Raw genomic sequence first — 23,432 nt, 5'->3', positions numbered from 1 at the left:
AAAAGCAGGAAAAGTAAAGGAGCTAACCATAATGGGTAACGCTATAGCTTCAGTTTATACATGTTCCATTATTTCCATTATGTGTTTGTACAAAGTTGTCGATCGATTAGATATTGAGCATAATGGAGCGCATGCTAAATGGCGCGTGTAGTAATAACAGTAACGCGATAAAACTGAAACGTAGAGTTGTCAAATCGCTGGCGGTAACTTTTTAAACCCACATGCAGATAAAAAAAAAGGTAATCGAACTCTCATTCATTTTTAAAACAAAGTTATCTGGAGCGATCCCGCCACAGTGAAATTCTGCACATATGTGTAGTTGATGGATAAGCAGTGGCGTGGCGCATATTTGAAAACAAGAAAATAAGACGGATGATGAATACTAAAAGACTTGCGACTTCGCTTGCTTTCATGATGGTAGAAGGAGAGGGACATGCAATATTCAGCGTAATGCTATTCAACGTAATCTTATTATGGGCACTTATGCGCGTTCGCTGGACTTGGACATCGCGCCATGGTTCTTAATATAAATCCAGATACGTATTTACGAAAATTACAAAAAGAACGTACAGGTTCTTTGATGCATTCGCCTTGGACTCGTCTACGACGATTCCAAGGCGAATTCCATCTGGTGTAGCTATTTTATCGGGAAGTTCGTATTACGCGAATGCCCCGTTTTTTTCATCTTTTAGTCAAGCCTAAGCGACATAGTGAAGGCGCAGCTGGCACGGTCACCTGATATTCACGCTTTCTTTTTTAACTCACGTGAACGCTCAAAGGACGCACAGATCGCGCACTCACGTGATATTTTCTCAGGCTCACGACGCGACCATTAAACATAGATTGGCCTTAAACATAGATTGGCCTTAAACCTTGAAGCGTTGATTAGCCTTAAAAGATTAGTTTACTTAAAGTCGGTCATTTGGTGCAATGCAACTGGAGAGCCTGTTAAAAATGAATCCAGATGCCAGTCAACTCCCATTAATAGTATCAGAACGACATATGGTTTCCTATCCACACCTTTGTAAAATCACGCAGGAGAAGAAAGCGACGTTAATGAAGAGTCCTGCGGCAGGACTCTTCATTAAAGTAAGGTATGAACTTTCACAACGCTACTATTTGTAAGCCACATATCAGCCCATGTAATCTTTGAAGATCTTTTTGATGTTGTTTCAATGTTTTGAACTGATAGTCAAGAGGCACTATCATATGGAGGCATATTAAGTGTCTAAGAGGTAGCTATAATTCAATTCTCCTTTTCAGGATGGGATGTATGTGGCTTCGATCAGTGCAGTCCGCGAGGGACTCGAGCCGTCTCAGATGGTTGTGCAGAGCCATCCGGCGATTGAGGAGGTTGCGGAGGTACCTGAAGTCGCAATTCCTGCTTCTACCGCTTCTGCCGAACAGCAGCAGAAAATCAGGAGCCCGGAACGGAGCCCGGAACGGAGCCCGGAACGGAGCCCGGAACGGAGCGCAGCGCCAAGAGAGGTGGGCACGGAAATGCAACTGCTTTCTACTTACTGTGCTGAGAACGAAGTGTTGTACAAGCAGGAAACGTGCGTGAAGCGGTCGTTTCCAAGACTGGATTCCAAGAACAGGCAAGCGCGCCAAGGAGAGGCAGGAACATATAGTTTCTTAATAATACACTAGAGAAAAATCTGTCGCTAGTGTCTATGGGAGCTGCAACGCATGACGCTGCAGCTAGCATGGGAATAATGCGTAATGCGTGGATCTGCCTAAACTTCGTCCTTAAGGCTTCCTGTGGCCCGCAACCGCTTCATCGCAAGACAAAGTTCACCAGGAGTTCAGCAGTCCCACTCCACCACCGTAATCTCTTTAAGCTCGCTAACTCAAATAGGCTCATGAGAGTTACAACGAGCCGTTCCTTTATACAAAAGAAAAGTGGAAGCGCAACGATAAACTAAGCCACAAGTGCGTTCGAAGCCACAAGCACGAAGTCTAGGCAATTCAATGTACTATCCATTATTCCCATGGTGGCTGAACTGTCGCAGCGCCACAGTTCCCTCTAGTAATCATTGGGGAAAACTCTATGGGCAGGAAGTTAGGTGGCCAGATGAGATTAAGTTTGTAGGGATAACGTGGCCGCGGCAAGCGCGGGAAAAGGTTAATCAGAGAAACGCGGGAGAGGTTTTTGCTCGCAGTGGGCGTAGTCGGGCCGATTGATTACGATGATTCCAATAGTGGTGAATCTTGTATGTCTGCAAGTCGGACTCTTTCGCTCATCCGAAACATGTTCACATAGATAAGTCACTGAGGAAGCTAAACAAGATATTAACAGTAGGAACCCTCGACACGAACTGCTTCACTGCACACAGGAGCGAATGCATTAAAGGCTGGCTTATCAGGCGGACCTTGAGAATACAAAGCGCGCGAAGTACCTTCTTCTTGTATTCTTCTGTCCATGTTTTCGTCGCGCAACTTCTTTGATGTCATAGATCACCAACTAGCCCAAAATGCTGCTCTCGTTAAATTGATATTTTTGTTCTACTAAGAAACAGCACCTGCACGCTTTTTAATGCCACTCTGCAAAGAAAGGTTTAGATCGTATACGGTACGGCTTCGCATATTTCATATGAACATATACTCAATGTGTTGGCAAAATATTCGAATGCGTGGTGAAGGGGTGGTGTAGTACGAGGGAACCAAATGAATAGGTGTTGATGGATATATGTTTTGAACGAGCTACAGCAATAGATTTTTACCGGATTAATTGCATTGGAGGAACATTGTATGTGCCTTTTGTTGGCATATAAAATCCAAGGACGTACATGACGTAAGTAAAGCTTCTGCTTCCATATTTTCTTTTCAGATTGCCTTGAACCTAATTAAAAGATATCGTTACGCTCCTTCTTTCTGTATACAAAAAGGTCCATCTCAAGAGCTGCTATATGTAAACATATCGAAATAGGAAATTCATTTCCTAGGCACGCCCTGCATCAAATGTGGTTCATAACACGCTAGCTTCAAAGAGCACCCTTGAAGAGCGATAGCCTTGAAGGCGCCGTTGTGTTTCTCTCTCTGCTTGTCCGTCGTTGTCTTCGCGCCTTCTACCTCGAATCATGCAAGACCAACACGCCCAGTTGTCCATCCTAACTTCAAAAATCCTGTGTCGAAAAAATTTCGGCATCGGCGTCGTTGGTTCTGAGCGAAAAATACCAATAAATAATGAAAATAGTCCGTTTAATTGGGAATCGAACCCTGGCCTCCTGCATGGCAGTCACGTGTTTTACCACGAAGCCACGCCAGTGTTTGAAACTCCTTCAGAAAAACAAAACTTTGCGCAGGCGTCATGAAGTGTGAGACGTCCTGTTAACACATGTAATAATGCGTGCGGAAGGGTAGAATTGCACAAAGCGATAGATACAAAGTTAGAAACTGTCTTATGGGACGTTTCTGAAAGCTGCATCAATGTAGCTTTTCTGCGTTGTGGATTTATACGTATACTGAATTTAACAAAGGAAGGCTACATACTGTTTTGCAAATGCGCCGTCCACCTCATTCATGACTGTAGTTGTCAGATAAGGTCAATCTAACCGTCACTAGGATCGGCTTTTCGGGCACCGGCCATGAATGTGTATACATGCACCCTGAATACCTCCACACATATCTATTATGACGACAGCAATCAGGCCAGCCTCACGCCTTTGACGCATTCTATAAAGTATAGCACAGCGGCAAGGAATGGGACCGCAGGTCTGTATCTAACACATCAACTACATTCAGAAAGTCTGTGAAGTGCATGAAAAATGTTCTCATTTACTAAAGGACAATGTCTGTGTATGACTGTATGTACGAAGTATGTCCACCGTATGACTGTATGAAGTATGTCCACTCAGCATCCATGTGCAACGTATACTTGCAACCTAGCACGGGTGAGCTTTCTCTAGCTGCGGGCACATCTAATATTTGTAATGTGGATTTCTATGGATAGCTAAAAGACATTAACAATGTCCACGAGAAACGTACCACAGGTGTCCACGCGATATTTGTGGTTCACTAGGACCTGTGCCTATCGTAGGTCCGCTTCAGGCTTCACCACTATAGGACAAAAGTACTGACAAAATGCCGACAAAAGCGCGTCAGCGTGAAAATGCCGACATGCCGACAAAAGTGTGTCATCGTGAACATTCCTGCTGCCGACGTTGATGATTATTCAAGCGCTTGCCTAAAGACACCGCTCTTCGAGATGCCAGCATGATATTAGAAACAACACATATACAAATTAGTGGTGTACTCACTGGGGAGAAAGCAGTCGCAAGTTAGCTCTTTCAAACACGCCAGCATAGTGTCCCTCTTTTTTTTCCCACGCGCAAGTTTCTAGTGCACGTCGTTCTCCGTTGTGCGTATAGTTTCCTTCTTTCAGAAAACAGTGAAACGATGCGTTGCTCTCTTTCCACCACAATGATAGGCAATGCGGCAGACAGAACAGTGTTTGTACACAGTTTTTTTTTTTCTTTTTGGGGCTTGTGCACGGTGGCATGGCGTCGATTCGCAAACCTCCGTCTCAGGGCGCCGCTAGGTGGCTATGTTGCAATCCTGAATAGTTCTGACAATAATGCAGCTGACCTATATTCTTTGAAAAATGGTCCCATTGTTTGTATTGTCTCAATATTCAGGTTCAGCAAGCCGGCGAAGGTCAAGGCGAACGTCAATATGCCGACGTGCGTCCTTTAGAGCAAGAGACTGTGCCGGAACCTGCTGACATACAGCCCGCCATCGAAGATGGAGGCGCCGACACAGAATATCAAAGCTTCTACGCAGCAGCTTGACCTATATACCTACTTCGGAATAGCACACACTGAACCGCTTAACAGTCATAGAATTTAGAGATAATCGATTATTTTTTTACCCAGCGTCTTGTATCCCACTGTTTGCATGTATGCCATCACGTAGCACGATAATGTTAATCCAACAAAATCTAAAAAATAAAGTTTTGTCTAAGTTTTCCATAAGGCTGTCACAATTACCTAGTTAAACACACTAAGAAAGGCTCCTTCTTTACTAGCTGCTGGTTAGTAAAGGGACGTCGCCAGGGTTGTAAAATACGTTTGAAACTAGTAAATGCATGCATGTACTAACTGTTTACTAACTTTTTTCCTAAGAGTGTCTTATCGCTAGTAATATTACCGATGCTACTACCGATAGTTTATCGATAGTAGTACTATCGATAGTTTCTTTATACTATCGATAATTTCAAGAAAACTATGGATCCTATCGATAGTCAATTTGCCGATAGTTTTGCATCACTAGTCAGCAGTCGAGCACCATAACCACTAGACCACCGTAGCGGGTTTTCTTCAAAAAAGGCAGTGCAGTGCATATTCCGCCGACCTGATACTGCGCCTTGTTGAATTCCCACTTGTTTTACTGCGCGTCAGTTTGCGGAACCACCACACTTACAAACATAATATAAAGGTACATTATACTGAAAAAGGCACTGTGGTCTATCGATATTGTGGTGTTTCTAGAACGCACAGATCCAGTTTTCGTAATCATAGAATGAAATGAATTCGGGCAAAGTTTACATTCACAAATTACTAATAATGTATGAAAATGCCACACTTGGCGAAATTAAGAACTTTTATACCCAGCAAGCTTAAAGGAAGGCATAGCGTTCTATCCTTTTAGGTACCAGCCTCTATTTGAAGTTCTGTTCTCGCGTACGAATTCTCCCGTACATTTCCGTTCTCCCCTACACACAGAAAGGGTTGAACTCACAATGCCACTTACGTTGAACGAATGCTGTGCGCGAGATAGAGATATATTAACACTAACGAAAAAGGAAGTATTCGATCTTTTTGTAGTGCAAAGGAAAGTTTTATATCTTCAACATATCATTTTTCATTAATGATGCCAGAATATTTGAATAATGCTTATGGTAATAGGGTCATTTTATGCCAACTGTCCCAGTCTGGGCGCTCGACAAAAATTGATTTCTCTGAAAAAATCTGAGAAAATTACACACTTATAGACATTAGTTGTACGGTATTTTCCCAAAATATTTTGAGCGGCAAAAATATTTCGGGCACGTGAGCGTCATTTGAACTTCTCGATATGGTGGTAAACCAGGTACGAAAGAAAAATTCGCTATAAATTAACCATTTCACGCAATCATTCCAAACTTACTTTTTTGTGTTTTTAGAGCATCGCGCTTTTATATAGGACAGTTGCTTAGAGTAGCTTTATATTTTTCACGCCCTGGCGCGTAGGTAAAATTCAGTAAAGTGCTGCGTTTTCGGGAATTTTTCAAAAAAAGGCGGTCGCAGACCAAATATACATCAATTCTTTTTATAGAACTCTCCATAAAACGTACTATCTCCTGAAGTTTTTGTGCTGCCTGTGTGCGGCGTACAGGTTCCAAAATAAAATCCTGAACTTGAAAAAAACGCTACATTGGCCTATGTTTAGACGTCTGTAGCACCCAAAGGTGGCCCAAGAAAAAATAAGCAGAAAAGCGCATACGATTGAGAATCATAACATCTTCGTCCACAGAAAGTTTAATCGAAGTAGTTTTTCTTTTAGTCAAGAAAGAATGTTTTGAAGTTTAGTCCCACCATTGCATTATTTTTCAATGAGGGCAGTGCAAACCGACTGAATTTACTACATAAAAAAAAGTAGTGTACTCGTAGCACATGGTTTTCAGCTCCTTTTGTTAGTACATTATAATGTATGTTAGATATCAAGGAGATGAGAAGCAGAGGTAAAAATATAACAATACCATTGGCTTAGATGCCGAAATTCCCCAATAATGAATCGCGTTACTTATTGCATGTGGCTCTGAGAACCAATTGGCCGTGGTTATACGTGTAACAGACCAGTTACATGAAAATAGCAAAATAAGCGCACGTGGCAATATTCTATGGAAACTTCACGAAATTTACGTACTTGCATATGCATATGACATAGAGCCATATAGTACAATAATGATGTGATACTGTGGCACAGGATAAATTGAAATATCGTGCTCTTCCATTTGGCCATTATTTCACGTCACTCAGATGCAGCTAATGAGAAAAATATGGTTGCTAGAAATAAGACGAGACGTGATCCCTCTTTAGTGAACGCGTTACGAGCTAACCGTTAAACAGTGCGACTGGTGGTTGTGCGAAAGAAAACCATAAGAATAACGAAATTGTAGTGGCAGATTTCGTATTGCGTTCATTTCCCCGTTGCTCATGTCTGCCTTCTTTCATTCAGTCGTTCCTCGCTCAAATTCGAGCTTTAATCACGAACGAAACTTTATTGCGCCCTTTAAAGGGGCCCTGCAACACTTTTTCAACGTGGGTAGAAAACGCTGCCGGTCGGTCGGTAGTCGAGGCTCCTGAGAACACGCGCGCCAAACATTATCGCTCAGCACGCCGCCTGGAATTTATAATTAATTCTCAAAGTCTGCTAGACATCGTTCCCTCTTCTCTCGACAAATGCTGCCATATACCCAAATGACCGCGCCATATAGCAATATTCACGGCCATTGGGTGATTTGAGCGTTCTAGCGCTGCCCCATACACTTCACTATGATTTGAGCATCGTGAGCTCATAGTTGCCGCTACCGCCGCGGGAGGCCGACACGTGCCCGCGCGAGCTAGGCTGCCTTGATGCCTGCGCGCGGCACTCCAGCGCGAGCGCTCACACTGAAAGTAAGCCGCACGTTCGAAAAAAAGCAAAGAGAAAGTGCTCGCCTTCATGACGCGCGCGTGACGTGACTTCTTTCCCCGTGCGATCCCTCCCTGCTCAGCTTCCAGCGCTCTCTTCGGGTCGAGAGAATAGAGAAAGCGCTTACAGCGTGCGACAAATTTCCGTAACTCCGCTTGTACTTGACGGGTTCTAAAAATTTTTACGGTGGTCGATCCGTGAGGCAATAAACTCCTTTAATAAACCCATTCGATGGTTACTTGGAAAAGTGTTGCAGTGCCCCTTTAAGGAGGAAAAGTTTGCGAGAGCTGTATAGATGATTTCCACTTTCACAGTTATACATCGTACTGTGTGTACAGCAGCCATATCGGTGGCAACGTGTCTTGCAGCCGGGCGCACGACCGTCGTCTAAGAAGCCTGCCGAGTCCTCCAGCGACTCCAGCTCATCATCAAGCACCGAGTTCCTGGGTTCTGCCTTTGTGGTGGCCAGCGACCGCCTGTTCGTCCAGCCAGGATCGGACACCCTACGCAGATCGCGCAAACCAAAGCCCGCCGCCCCCAGTGGTGTGGCCTCGCTGTCCGGCACGGTGCACGTGTCCCGACACCTGAGCTCGGTGCGACGGTCGGGGATTCGCGAGAGAGACGTGGCTGAAGCGGAGGATTGGGCTGACAAGCAGGTCAGGGGGCAGCAGACCAACCAGTGTTAGCTGCAGTCTAGATTAAACGTATATAAGTAAACACTTATGTTATCGCTTCAGGACAGCCAGGTTACTTCTGTGGTTCAAAATACTTCGACGATCTGCTTTCACTTATCTACAGTAGTACTCTTTGTAACTTAGTACCACTGCAATTACAATGGACCATCTGGGCGAGCACACTTAACTTTATGTGGAACGTTAACGTAACGCGGTCACATTGGTGGACTAATTTTACATACAAGACTGGAAGTTTCTATGCTTTGTATAATCTTATAATCCGTGGTTTCTAGTGCGTCACCTAGCACGATAGGAACATTCAGGCTCACGAGATCGTTGAAGTATTGGCCACATCTGTTTTCGTAGCAGCGTAGTTTACATGTGGCATTTTTGTCCGACGCACGATGCTCTTTCCGCATAGAAATCCTCACTGTAGCGTACGCTTCTTTATTTACAGTGTGATGTAAGTGCGAACAGAACAAGTATTTTTAGTATCGGTTCACATTTTTCGCATAAATCAAACGTAAAGCAGGAAAAGTAAAGGAGCTAACCATAATGGGTAACGCTATAGCTTCAGTTTATACATGTTCCATTATTTCCATTATGTGTTTGTACAAAGTTGTCGATCGATTAGATATTGAGCATAATGGAGCGCATGCTAAATGGCGCGTGTAGTAATAACAGTAACGCGATAAAACTGAAACGTAGAGTTGTCAAATCGCTGGCGGTAACTTTTTAAACCCACATGCAGATAAAAAAAAAAGGTAATCGAACTCTCATTCATTTTTAAAACAAAGTTATCTGGAGCGATCCCGCCACAGTGAAATTCTGCACATATGTGTAGTTGATGGATAAGCAGTGGCGTGGCGCATATTTGAAAACAAGAAAATAAGACGGATGATGAATACTAAAAGACTTGCCACTTCGCTTGCTTTCATGATGGTAGAAGGAGAGGGACATGCAATATTCAGCGTAATGCTATTCAACGTAATCTTATTATGGGCACTTATGCGCGTTCGCTGGACTTGGACATCGCGCCATGGTTCTTAATATAAATCGAGATACGCATTTACGAAAATTACAAAAAGAACGTACAGGTTCTTTGATGCATTCGCCTTGGACTCGTCTACGACGATTCCAAGGCGAATTCCATCTGGTGTAGCTATTTTATCGGGAAGTTCGTATTACGCGAATGCCCCGTTTTTTTCATCTTTTAGTCAAGCCTAAGCGACATAGTGAAGGCGCAGCTGGCACGGTCACCTGATATTCACGCTTTCTTTTTTTAACTCACGTGAACGCTCAAAGGACGCACAGATCGCGCACTCACGTGATATTTTCTCAGGCTCACGACGCGACCATTAAACATAGATTGGCCTTAAACATAGATTGGCCTTAAACCTTGAAGCGTTGATTAGCCTTAAAAGATTGGTTTACTTAAAGTCGGTCATTTGGTGCAATGCAACTGGAGAGCCTGTTAAAAATGAATCCAGATGCCAGTCAACTCCCATTAATAGTATCAGAACGACATATGGTTTCCTATTCACACCTTTGTAAAATCACGCAGGAGAAGAAAGCGACGTTAATGAAGAGTCCTGCGGCAGGACTCTTCATTAAAGTAGGGTATGAACTTTCACAAGGCTACTATTTGTAAGCCACATATCAGCCCATGTAATCTTTGAAGATCTTTTTGATGTTGTTTCAATGTTTTGAACTGATAGTCAAGAGGCACTATCATATGGAGGCATATTAGGTGTCTAAGAGGTAGCTATAATTCAATTCTCCTTTTCAGGATGGGATGTATGTGGCTTCGATCAGTGCAGTCCGCGAGGGACTCGAGCCGTCTCAGATGGTTGTGCAGAGCCATCCGGCGATTGAGGAGGTTGCGGAGGTACCTGAAGTCGCAATTCCTGCTTCTACCGCTTCTGCCGAACAGCAGCAGAAAATCAGGAGCCCGGAACGGAGCCCGGAACGGAGCCCGGAACGGAGCGCAGCGCCAAGAGAGGTGGGCACGGAAATGCAACTGCTTTCTACTTACTATGCTGAGAACGAAGTGTTGTACAAGCAGGAAACGTGCGTGAAGCGGTCGTTTCCAAGACTGGATTCCAAGAACAGGCAAGCGCGCCAAGTAGAGGCAGGAACATATAGTTTCTTAATAATACACTAGAAAAAAATCTGTCGCTAGTGTCTATGGGAGCTGCAACGCATGACGCTTCAGCTAGCATGGGAATAATGCGTAGTGCGTGGATCTGCCTAAACTTCGTCCTTAAGGCTTCCTGTGGCCCGCAACCGCTTCATCGCAAGACAAAGTTCACCAGGAGTTCAGCAGTCCCACTCCACCACCGTAATCTCTTTAAGCTCGCTAACTCAAATAGGCTCATGAGAGTTACAACGAGCCGTTCCTTTATACAAAAGAAAAGTGGAAGCGCAACGATAAACTAAGCCACAAGTGCGTTCGAAGCCACAAGCACGAAGTCTAGGCAATTCAATGTACTATCCATTATTCCCATGGTGGCTGAACTGTCGCAGCGCCACAGTTCCCTCTAGTAATCATTGGGGAAAACTCTATGGGCAGGAAGTTAGGTGGCCAGATGAGATTAAGTTTGTAGGGATAACGTGGCCGCGGCAAGCGCAGGAAAAGGTTAATCAGAGAAACGCGGGAGAGGTTTTTGCTCGCAGTGGGCGTAGTCGGGCCGATTGATTACGATGATTCCAATAGTGGTGAATCTTGTATGTCTGCAAGTCGGACTCTTTCGCTCATCCGAAACATGTTCACATAGATAAGTCACTGAGGAAGCTAAACAAGATATTAACAGTAGGAACCCTCGACACGAACTGCTTCACTGCACACAGGAGCGAATGCATTAAAGGCTGGCTTATCAGGCGGACCTTGAGAATACAAAGCGCGCGAAGTACCTTCTTCTTGTCTTCTTCTGTCCATGTTTTCGTCGCGCAACTTCTTTGATGTCATAGATCACCAACTAGCCCAAAATGCTGCTCTCGTTAAATTGATATTTTTGTTCTACTAAGAAACAGCACCTGCACGCTTTTTAATGCCACTCTGCAAAGAAAGGTTTAGATCGTATACGGTACGGCTTCGCATATTTCATATGAACATATACTCAATGTGTTGGCAAAATATTCGAATGCGTGATGAAGGGGTGGTGTAGTACGAGGGAACCAAATGAATAGGTGTTGATGGATATATGTTTTGAACGAGCTACAGCAATAGATTTTTACCGGATTAATTGCATTGGAGGAACATTGTATGTGCCTTTTGTTGGCATATAAAATCCAAGGACGTACATGACGTAAGTAAAGCTTCTGCTTCCATATTTTCTTTTCAGATTGCCTTGAACCTAATTGAAAGATATCGTTACGCTCCTTCTTTCTGTATACAAAAAGGTCCATCTCAAGAGCTGCTATATGTAAACATATCGAAATAGGAAATTCATTTCCTAGGCACGCCCTGCATCAAATGTGGTTCATAACACGCTAGCTTCAAAGAGCACCCTTGAAGAGCGATAGCCTTGAAGGCGCCGTTGTGTGTGGCTCTCTCCTTGTCCGTCGATGTCATCGCGCCTTCTACCTCGAATCATGCAAGACCAACACGCCCAGTTGTCCATCCTAACTTCAAAAATCCTGTGTCGAAAAAATTTCGGCATCGGCGTCGTTGGTTCTGAGCGAAAAATACCAATAAATAATGAAAATATTCCGTTTAAGTGGGAATCGAACCCTGGCCTCCTGCATGGCAGTCACGTGTTTTACCACGAAGCCACGCTAGTGTTTGAAACTCCTTCAGAAAAACAAAACTTTGCGCAGGCGTCATGAAGTGTGAGACGTCCTGTTAACACATGTAATAATGCGTGCGGAAGGGTAGAATTGCACAAAGCGATAGATACAAAGTTAGAAACTGTCTTATGGGACGTTTCTGAAAGCTGCATCAATGTAGCTTTTCTGCGTTGTGGATTTATACGTATACTGAATTTAACAAAGGAAGGCTACATACTGTTTTGCAAATGCGCCGTCCACCTCATTCATGACTGTAGTTGTCAGATAAGGTCAATCTAACCGTCACTAGGATCGGCTTTTCGGGCACCGGCCATGAATGTGTATACATGCACCCTGAATACCTCCACACATATCTATTATGACGACAGCAATCAGGCCAGCCTCACGCCTTTGACGCATTCTATAAAGTATAGCACAGCGGCAAGGAATGGGACCGCAGGTCTGTATCTAACACATCAACTACATTCAGAAAGTCTGTGAAGTGCATGAAAAATGTTCTCATTTACTAAAGGACAATGTCTATGTATGACTGTATGTACGAAGTATGTCCACCGTATGACTGTATGAAGTATGTCCACTCAGCATCCATGTGCAACGTATACTTGCAACCTAGCACGGGTGAGCTTTCTCTAGTTGCGGGCACATCTAATATTTGTAATGTGGATTTCTATGGATAGCGAAAAGACATTAACAATGTCCACGAGAAACGTACCACAGGTGTCCACGCGATATTTGTGGTTCACTAGGACCTGTGCCTATCGTAGGTCCGCTTCAGGCTTCACCACTATAGGACAAAAGTACTGACAAAATGCCGACAAAAGCGCGTCAGCGTGAAAATGCCGACATGCCGACAAAAGTGTGTCATCGTGAACATTCCTGCTGCCGACGTTGATGATTATTCAAGCGCTTGCCTAAAGACACCGCTCTTCGAGATGCCAGCATGATATTAGAAACAACACATATACAAATTAGTGGTGTACTCACTGGGGAGAAAGCAGTCGCAAGTTAGCTCTTTCAAACACGCCAGCATAGTGTCCCTCTTTTTTTTCCCACGCGCAAGTTTCTAGTGCACGTCGTTCTCCGTTGTGCATATAGTTTCCTTCTTTCAGAAAACAGTGAAACGATGCGTTGCTCTCTTTCCACCACAATGATAGGCAATGCGGCAGACAGAACAGTGTTTGTACACAGTTTTTTTTTTCTTTTTGGGGCTTGTGCACGGTGGCATGGCGTCGATTCGCAAACTTCCGTCTCAGGGCGCCGCTAGGTGGCTATGTTGCAATCCTGAATAGTTCTGACAATAATGCAGCTGACCTATATTCTTTGAAAAATGGTCCCATTGTTTGTATTGTCTCAATATTCAGGTTCAGCAAGCCTGCGAAGGTCAAGGCGAACGTCAATATGCCGACGTGCGTCCTTTAGAGCAAGAGACTGTGCCGGAACCTGCTGACATACAGCCCGCCATCGAAGATGGAGGCGCCGATGCCTGCGCCCGAAAAACAGCTCCTGAAGTAGACCTGGCGCAAGCTGCAAGTTGCGAAGCACAGCGACAGAGTGAAATAGTTCACGAAGGTCAACTCGCACTTCCGCAAAAAGCGAATCATGACGGAGAAATGTCTGAGAAACTCGTTTCTCAGGGCGCCGAATCGCCTGGGGCTGTTGAATCTACGCAACTGGACCACAAGGCGGCCAAAGGTGCCAGATTACCTGAGGCTGCAGACGACAAAGAAAAGGCAGCCCAAGCGCCATCCTCTGCGGTTTCGATGAAACCTCGACTCAGCGTGGAGGAAATGCTCATGCAAAATAAGGCCTTGCCGTTTTCTCCTAGTGACGGAGGTCTACTAAGCGACTTGCACATCAGGGTTTTGGGAGCACCGGCTGCTCCCGGCGCCGTGGCGGCAATGCCAGGACAGGATGAAGCCACAGGAGGAAAGCAAGTGGTGAATGCGACGGCGGCAGAAAAGCCAGAAAGGAAAGGGTCGTTGGAACAACCACAAAAACAAGCAGAAGCTGGAAAGAGAGAGCTCAGTGATCTAAGAAGTGGGGAGCGACCTTCCAAAGCAAAACTAGCGTCCCCAGCAAAGGGAACCACGCCCAAGCACCGTCATCCTAAGCGCCACAAGGCTAAACATCTTGCAGACAAGGTAAGTCACTGTGAACAATCTAGCTACAACGAATTTGGTCATAATTAACCGCGGATCGATAGGCATTTGCTAGAGCGTTTGGAATGCCAGTTAAAGGCAGGCTTGCAATGACTGACCTGTGAAGCTCGTGGCGTTCGAAAAACCCTCCTTGCCCACTACTTGCGCGCACCTAAGAAGTAATAAATAAAAACGAAATAAATTTCCTTTCTGGGGCTGCGGTTTAAACTCGTGTACCTAAAGCGAGTGCGTTTACCACTCGGCCACGCGCCCGTGCTTGCACAATATGAACTGAACTGAAGCGTACAAATGCGTTCTACCAACGATGCGAAAACAATTTGGAAGTAGTGCACTTACTATGGGCGCTTCGTTGAAATATTTCGTGTTAGTGGACTAAAACGATCTGCTGGACAACGCTTAAGGAATTCCCATTTCAGGAAAATGTGGACATCGAGAAAATGGAATTCCGAACCAGCATTTCCATGATCGTGTAATCAACACCTCCTCTATTTTTCTCAACGCCAGTGCAAACGCTCACTCCTCAATGGTAGCCGTTGGGCCGCCTTAGTTTAGCGAGTTTCCGTGGTGCGACGCCACCTAAAGGGTGCGGCTGCTTGCGTCACACATGCGTCTGAGCGCTCAACGCTGCTGTTGCGGTAGACGCGCCGTTCCTCTCCTATATCACGCGTCTGTCAGATTTGTTCCTTCGTACTTCTCCCTGTGCAGCTCGAGGCAATATCGCCACCACCGAAGAGCGCTCGTGTGGCCCATATTCAAGCCATCCCATGCAGTATATATAGCGTCCGGCGTGGGATGGAACAACTCTGATGTATGAGAGAACGAGTACAGAGAGAGAGAAAGAAAGAACAGAAAGAGAGAAATTATTGGCGAAAAACATTCACGAGGCGGGATTCGAACCCGCATAACCAGGATGCGAAGGCGAGCTTCGAAACCACTCAGCTATCCAGGTACGCTAGCCGAGAATAGCATAGCCGTGTATGGTATAGTACACCAAAGGGTGGGAAAGGAAGCTGAGGGTGAGGAGGAGGAGAGAAAGTAAAGCATAGAGAGAGAGAGAGAGAGCAGCGAGAAATATAAAGAAATATATATGGAGAGAAATAGATATAAATCAAGAGTGACGAAGAAGACATAAAATATACAAGAGAGGAAAGAGCGAAAAATAAAGAGAAACAAAGAAGGCCGCCCACCTCCGCCCTTCCCGCAGGCTTGCCGACCACTAGTGCGTAGCCGACATCGTTTATTTAGCATGTTTAAATAATTTGAGTTATCTTGTGGCCCTTAATAAAGTGTTCAGTGTTCATTGCCATGACTTGAATTTTTCGACTCTATTCATTCGTCGTTGGTGATTAGCTGGACCCGCAGACATAAGTAATGAGCTCAAGAAAGGACAAAGGACAAGGTGACGAAAACAGACGGGACGCGGCGCTAACCTTTTGCTGTCTGTCTGTTGCTGACGTCGTTTTCTTCACTTGGTCATTTGTCCTTTTTTGCGCTAATTAGTGATGTACGAAGTCAATTCGCACTAAATTGCCCAACTCTCGTCTCTAATAATAGCTAGGCCTACATGCACGAGGAAACATGTGGATATGTTCTTTCTTTCTTTTTTACCGGTCCAGATATGACGATAATCGCTTATGACGATCAGATTTTATGGTTCTGTCAATATCGTCATAAGTGCATTGCACTGTACGGTTTTCATTTTTTATAAAGCGGTTGCAAGCCCTGGCGTGGCTCTCTGGTAGGGAAACTGACTGCCACGCAGAATGCCTGGCTTCGATTATGGCTCGACCCTCTGGCGTTTATTCTTCGCATCCATCGCGATTCCAACGGACGCCGCTGACGCCAACGCCGAGAGGGTATTTCTGCGAGACGGGCCCTTTAACGCTGTCGTGTTAATTGAAGGTACCTGATATGGTATCAGAGAGAGGGATCATGAGCTTCGAGACTTCTAGACAAGGTAACGTTGGCGTCTCGCGGCAGTAAGCGCGTGAGAATAGGCGAATGGTAAGCGGATGGCCACGAGTAAAGCATAACTTAGCGATAACGCTGTGACATTGTACGCTGTGGTGAGTGGTATTCATGACTCCTGCACCGCGTATGTTTACGCAGTCGCATCGAAAGACACGCCCTTTCGACATAACAGACGGGATGCCGAATACTCGAAAAATAAACGTTTCGTTCGTGCTTCGGTTTTTTAGGGGCGAAGCTCCTCAGGGTGTGGGCCGGTCCCTCCTTTGTAGTATGTAGTAGTAGGTACCGACGTATAGTGGGATGTATTCACTCCATGTGATAAAGATGACGATGACGACTGATGACAATGAAGAATAAGCGCGTTCCAATATAGTGGAATGTACCCCCTACACGTGATAACGATGACGATGACGCTGATGACTATGAAGTGTAAGCGCGTTCCAGACCACACATTCTCTTTCTACCATTGATGAAAACGATCGTGAACGCGCTCTCGCCCTCGAAAGGCAAAACGGCAACGCCGACAACACACGTTCCCCTGAGCTTAACGTCATATATGAGGACCCCCGCGTTAGTGTGTCAGGTCTTTGTATGATGATTGAGTGGGCAAAATTTACGGGGATTGACGGTTTACCAGATTACCTCCGGAGCTTCGCCCAGTTATCATCATTCACTTCGTGGATATGGCGTATTTTTTGTTTGGTGTTATTCCAAAGCTGTAAACAATAGGTGCTAATCAGTGCCCGTTTAAAATACTCTGGGACCCAGTAACAAAGGGGGGGGGGGGGCGGTGAAATTACGGAGCTATAGGCACAGAGTACTCTCGCAATCGAAGATGTAACGTGATAAGACGTAAAATAGGAGGCCTAGACAAGTACACGAACACGCCGTGAAGTGCAGCACACACCAGGGTTGTTTGCTTTATATTCTTCTAACTCGCACACTTTTTTGTGCTCTACGTGCACAACGTATCTTTCAGGTTACTCCGGCTGGTGAACGCCCGCTGGCTGAGGATAGAGGCGGCCACCCCAGACAGGAAGCCAACAGAAAAATCGAGAACGCCCCTGAGCAGGATCATGGACTTTCGGAGAAATTGGGAGAACGTGTAGAAAAGCACGTGCCCGAGGAACCAGGTTTTAAGGGAGCCGATACGTCTAGAGCTCCTTCTCCTCCTCCCCATCGCAGGGATGGGGCCAGGCTGGCTCAAGCAGCAGAAGAGAAAAACGTTATCGATCAAGAACATGGGCAAGCGAACGCGGCTTCCAAGAAACCTCGTTTGAGCGTGCAGGAAATGCTCCTGCAAAATAAGGCTCTCCCGATTTCCCCCACCGAGGGAGGTATTCTTAGCGACATGTACATTCGCGTGTCTGGGGCACCGCCTCCCCGAGGCCCTACGGTGCCAGGGCAGGAAGGTGTTTCACGCACAAAGCCTCCAGTGGGAGTGGGAGAGTTGAAAGACGTGGCAGAGAAGAGAGAGCAAGTTCCAGATGGAGGGCAACAACAGCAAGGATTGCGGGAAGCTGGTGATCCAAAGGCCAAGGCGCTGGCGGCAGCAAGCAGTGAGCAGCCTGGTGAGGTGTCACCGAGACTACTCTCCACCACAAAAAACATATCACCGGTCTCATCGAAACCTCATCGAGCTAAACATCAGAAGAAGCGCGCACAGGACAAGGTAAGCAAGAACCTGTGGAGTCAAGGTTAACGTTAAATAAGCTGGCATGGGCGCCAAAGCTTCACGATTGCCCTGGGAAAAAATCCCACGGAGAGTCGCAAAGTGGACTTGTTGGTATGTCATTAGAGGAATTGGTCGCAGTGCGAACTCGACACAAGGACAAAAGAAAGGCGCTGCGTGTGTTGTCTTCTTTCTTTTGTCCGTGTGTCGCGATCGCGCTGCAACCCATTCCGCGGAGAGGCTTAACGACAGAGGGGCCTAGCCGAGTACCGGCACCTCTGTAAGCAGGAGCGAGGGATAAAGAGAACAGGCCAAGTGTGTCACAACTATTTATATTCCATTTAAATAATCACTTTGTTTTCCCTCACATACGGGAATATTGTGAGTTCATCGCGTTATGTCTCAGTAAACAAATTTTTTTCTAAAATGTTTAAATTAGAGACATCGCGCAACCCCGTACGTTTAATGCCGTTAGTATTCGATGGAAGTCTGTGCAGGCGAAAAACAAGGTATTTCGATATTTAGATAAATGTAAGTGGTGAACTAGCAACAACTATACTGCTCAAGTTGTGTTTCGATAATGTGTATACACTGGTATGCGCTCGTATGCGCTGTACTTGTGTATTCACCGCAAAGGTTGCGTTCAAGTTACAGAGCGCATGAACGTCACTTCGATGGCTGTAGCGGCCGCGCTTGCGAAAGGAGCGCGCTGCTCAATCTCGAAGTTAACAACTGCAACAGTTGTTAGTTCGCGCTCGTCCTGAGTATACTTGTGTGTTTATTTCGTACATCCTTCTTTGAGTTTAAAGGTGCTATAGCTGCCAAACACCAATAGACATTGTATAAGCTCTCATATATCAGTGCACAATAAACGCCCTACTACGCCTGTGAAGACACTTTTCACTTTCTTGTTATGCCGATTCCTATGATGGAGGGATCAGCCATGTTTTTGCAACAAGGCCCTGCCTTCTATCGAGGTATGTCCTTGTCAGCTTCACTTCTAACGAGTCAACCTCTACTAAAAAACGACTACATCTGTCTGATCGCTTTGTTATCCGTACGGCCGCCCGACTGCTCTGCTTGTTAACGTTACGCGCTTACTTCTTTTCATTCCACCAGTTCATTTCAAACTGTCTTCAGCTGCTTCTTTTTATGCACCTGTTGTAAGCTAATGGTGATGGTGTATGTGTAATGCAGTTCATGTCTTGAAGAAAGCAGTGCACGTAGAAAGCGAAGACTAGAAAGGAATAAAGACACACAGCCGAATGTGTTCTTTCCATTTGTCTTTTTTGTCGTCGTTTATGTTCACTGCTTTCTTCGAGGCATGAATACGCCCGAACTCGTACAACTTGCAATATTGGTGCAATGCAAGGATGCAGTTTCTTTGTTTGCACGTATTAGTCAACTCCATGCCAAAGGGCAAGTGGCAGTGGCACGTTCTTCAGCCAATTATAGATCTCCGGTGCCTAAAGCAAGCGAGCATTTGGCGGCCAACCCTCGCAAGGACCTAATCGAGCATAGAAACGTTCATTAAAGCCAAAATTGAAAAGCTTGGTCAGCATATATTTTTCTATGCAGAGGCCCAATGACCGCGAAATGTATTTTTTACATCGCTTTTGGTGGTTTTCTTACGTAAAATACATCCTCACTTAGCTGTTACACGAGCATGACCATGAAACACATATTATGGAAGGAACATGAGCCGCGGTGGTATCGTTGCATGTGCGGTGTCGGGCTGCTGAGCTCTAGGACGTGGGTTGAACACCTGGGCACCGCCGCGGCACCTAGATGGGGGCGGATGCAAAAACACGCGTGTACTTCAATTTTCTGCACGCTAAGGTGGTCGAAATTGTTCCAGAGTATCTCCACTGCGGTGTGTCTCATAATCACACCGTGTTTCAGGCGCGTAAAATTCTGGCAGCAACGAAATGAACAAATACAGAAGGAACATATTACACTTCTGCTATGCCTTTATCTAAATGTTGCTGGAATAACCAACCATTTTAGTAATGTGGTTTGTTTTTCAAATATTCTTCTACTATTATCCAATTTATTACAATATTTTAGTTGTAGCGGACCAGTGGTCGATACAATCGAAATATGAGAGCTCGTGGGTACGTTTAAACTTGAACTGTATTCACTTCGCAGGATGCAGATCAGCGTCGGAAGCCAGCTTCTGGCGGACTAGTGATTTTTGATTCGCATGCACGAGATACGAGGTCGCCTACAATGGCAGAGAACACCCATCAAAGAGCACGAGGTTTGGTGGACTCCTCCAGGGTTGCTCAAGAGCATTTTGCCGACGCTGCAGAAGCTAAACCAAGAACAGTAGGGCAAGACGCGCGGTGCAAGGTGTCTTCCAAGTCACCGGACTCTCCTGGGAAAATTTCCGCGGCTCACGTTCGAACCTCACCAGAGAAATCGCCGGGGAGAATTGTACTCGCCCAAGATTCCCAAAAACCCGCCCAGAGCACCTCGCCGTCACATACTACCGGGAAGCCTTCCGTAGCGCCCACCACTGCAAACAAGAAGGCAGTGGAAGGGGCGCAAGAACACGGGGCTCCCAAAGAGGCATTGGCGGCTGGAAAACCCGGGACAACAGCAGTTTTAATTGGGACGGAAGCACCAGCTGTCCAACAAGTGCATCCGTCACGAGCTGCTCCTTCTTCGCCGCCTAAAGCGCAAAAAGAAGGCAAGAAGAAGCAGCATCAGAAGGGAAAAAAGCGGAACAGGGAAAGAGTCGGGGTGCTTCTCCGTTGCCTGTGGTCCTTATGCCGGCCCCCTTTGCACAGACTTCTGCGCAAGCCAACACGCCGAGGAAGTGACGTTTTCGTCTACCGCTTCGCAAAAACGTACTTCGAATGCCCCGCGAGATAACATTGTGAAACGGTATAATGTACTGCGAAGAAACCTTTTAAACTTTGCGAATGTATTTCCCCAATCTGCTGTCCCAGACATAGAAATACTGGGAAGCTTGGTGTTTGTATACGTTTGGTGTGTTAGGAAAAAAGCTTGCTGTAGGCAAGTGCTGCAATGATGATATTGTTTCAGCTCCCTCTCATGTGGAATGCAGCTTCCACGTGTTATGAATAACCGCGAATGGCTAAGCTATTGACAGAATGTCGATGTTTCTGTTTAAACTGCACGCTGAGAATAATACCTCCCGGTAAATGAAATAAGGGAATCTTGAAGGCTCGTTTCTTTGTTTGATACAACCCTAATGAAACCTAACAGATAATGAAGGTAAGGAAGGTATAGGGCACGTTAATTGTACTGTTTTAAGTGTATTGTATTAAGACAACTTGCCGCCGACAGGCACTGAACCTGCAACCTTCGGTAACCTTCCATCTGCCCGGTAAGGTGGGTGGGGAATTCCAGCCTTTAGTAAATAGGGTATAACTGACACCTTGAGATGAGCGTTTTATCCGCGCCAGCGCAATGTTTGCATTGATGCCAGAAGTTAACCGAGTTTTTAGCGATGGGGTAGCTGAAACATAGCTTTCAATAAGTTTCCCTGCTTTCCCAGCCAAAGCTCCTGCGTCAACTAATGCATTTACGTTTCTTCCATTCATAATCAGTGCAGTTGTAAAACGTTTGACATAATCAAGTATACAGCCTCATTTTGGTTACACGGGTGGGCTGTGCACCCTCGTTTATTCGTTTTTTGTTTCCTGGAGGTCTCCATAATTGCTAGGCCGGTAGTATGAAGTGGTACTTCATGTGGCTGCTGTTATTGCGGTCGCTGCATTATCTGTAGGAACTCTCGCTGATTGGGTCTAATTATGCTGGTCAGTGTGCCCAGAGGCTTCATCGTAAACGTCCTTAAGACATCCCAGTAGGTCTTCAACCATCTTGGGCGATCTTATGTGCACTTGCTTTTGACACTCCTTTGTCATACCATGGATGACTAAAGGCACAATGGATGATTCAGGCAGCGCAGGGTCTGCCGATTGTAAAAGACGTCTCTTCGTAGAAGTAATCAATTAGTGAGCATGATCGTTGCTTGAAAAATATAGCTCTGTCCCACCGGTAGAAAGGGTTTTGGTCAAAAGCCGAGATTAAACTTGCTCTCCACTGATCCCAGGAATCGTCCGGATGGTCTAACATTCGGAGCTCATACCCCCTCTTGGTATTATGAATGAGGAACAACCTCATATTCTGCACTTTGTCTTGTGACGTCATCCAGCTATTCTCACTAGCGTACTCGAAGAGTTTCAGCCAAGTAGTTGCTGACGAGGACGTCCCATCGAACATGTCCGGCTTGACCAAGTCATTTTCGGTACCAGTGTTAGCGCGTAGAGTGTTAGCACAGCAAGCAATCGTGTATATTGCTCAGTTTGTAACGCCTGCACTTGCAACCTCGGCTCCATAAGCACCGCAATGTGCTGGTTAGCGTCTCTTGAAAACGGCTTGTCTCTGGTTATCTGTCGGAACATCTGTCGGTTATCTGTCATAGTGGAACATCTTGATATTGATTTTCCACACGCCTCGGCGGCCGAGATCCGCCTCGGTGACATTCGCCTTACTTGCGATGGACTGCAGCAGGCTTGGCGACGTCGCTGACTCCTGTAGTTCGACTTGTTGCTCGTCTTCGGCCTTGTATGACATTACGTACGGCAGTCACGCAGCAGTAGTACCAACTCCTACTTCTATCCACATACTGTCGGGCTGCGCCAAATATAAAATAGGGATCTAAGACTGATCAACTGTTGTGCACTGTTTAATCTCGACATTTGATCTTCTTTGCCTTCTCTTCACGCTACCGCTCCTCTTCGTCTTCTGTTCGGGACACTACAATGCATTTTTGCGTACATGCAGGTTTCTACTGCACAAGCTCTCGGATGTATTTCTTATAGCTGGGCTTGGTCGTTCATAAATGAGTTGCATAAATACTGTATATCGAAGCTGCGAATCACGTAGTTCATCAACTTTCAATACCACCAACTGCACACTCGTTGTGCCCTATAACACTGCCTTTTGTTTTCCTTTCATCAAGCAGGTGGAAAATGTGAAGAAAAAATAGGAGAACGTACCTTCTCGTTGCTCAGGTGTGCGGTTAATGCTGGCGCATGCAAGAAGCTAGCACGAGTAAGTTACCCATTAACTGGAGAAAAGTTTGCTATTACGTTTCCCTTCCGCTTGTTCGTAATGTCTTTCGCAGTGGGCTTGAACAGATGCGGCGTACGATCTTCATCAAAATAGACGTGAAAGCACTGGCGTCTGTAGTAAGACTTTGAGCATATGCACGACTACTATCCGAAAGCAGGTAATTCACTGGCTCATACACAGAATACAACACAGCACGGTACAAGCGAGTGGTCGTCTTGGCACTCGCTTGTACCGTGATTTCCGAACCGCGGAAACGGCTCAGTTTCCGCGGCTATGGCTCAGTTTGCGACGGATGGCGGCGGCAGCTTGATCCATCCGGAAAGACGAACGAAGCGAGACACGCTCCGAATGGACGCCGTGCTGCTCTCAAATAAAACGCTCGAG

At 45.7% G+C, this 23,432-nt stretch overlaps 1 protein-coding gene across 1 annotated transcript in view; it reads left to right on the top strand.

The window, feature by feature from the left end:
• The window catches only part of LOC119406666 (serine/arginine repetitive matrix protein 1), a 70,233-nt gene extending 49,417 nt beyond the window's left edge, over positions 1-20,816 (top strand). The window contains exons 6-11 of the mRNA XM_049420174.1: positions 1,264-1,488; positions 8,043-8,330; positions 10,138-10,350; positions 13,499-14,278; positions 17,247-17,939; positions 20,088-20,816. Coding sequence (XP_049276131.1) covers positions 1,264-1,488; positions 8,043-8,330; positions 10,138-10,350; positions 13,499-14,278; positions 17,247-17,939; positions 20,088-20,816 — 2,928 coding nt within the window. The remainder of the gene's footprint in view (positions 1-1,263; positions 1,489-8,042; positions 8,331-10,137; positions 10,351-13,498; positions 14,279-17,246; positions 17,940-20,087) is intronic.
• The last annotated feature ends 2,616 nt before the right edge of the window (positions 20,817-23,432 follow it).

The sequence above is a fragment of the Rhipicephalus sanguineus genome, chromosome 10, assembly GCF_013339695.2.
Source record: "Rhipicephalus sanguineus isolate Rsan-2018 chromosome 10, BIME_Rsan_1.4, whole genome shotgun sequence".
NCBI classification, from domain to species: Eukaryota; Metazoa; Arthropoda; class Arachnida; order Ixodida; family Ixodidae; genus Rhipicephalus; species Rhipicephalus sanguineus.
Note: the sequence above shows the minus strand (reverse complement) of the source record. Positions and strands in the feature narration are given on the sequence as shown.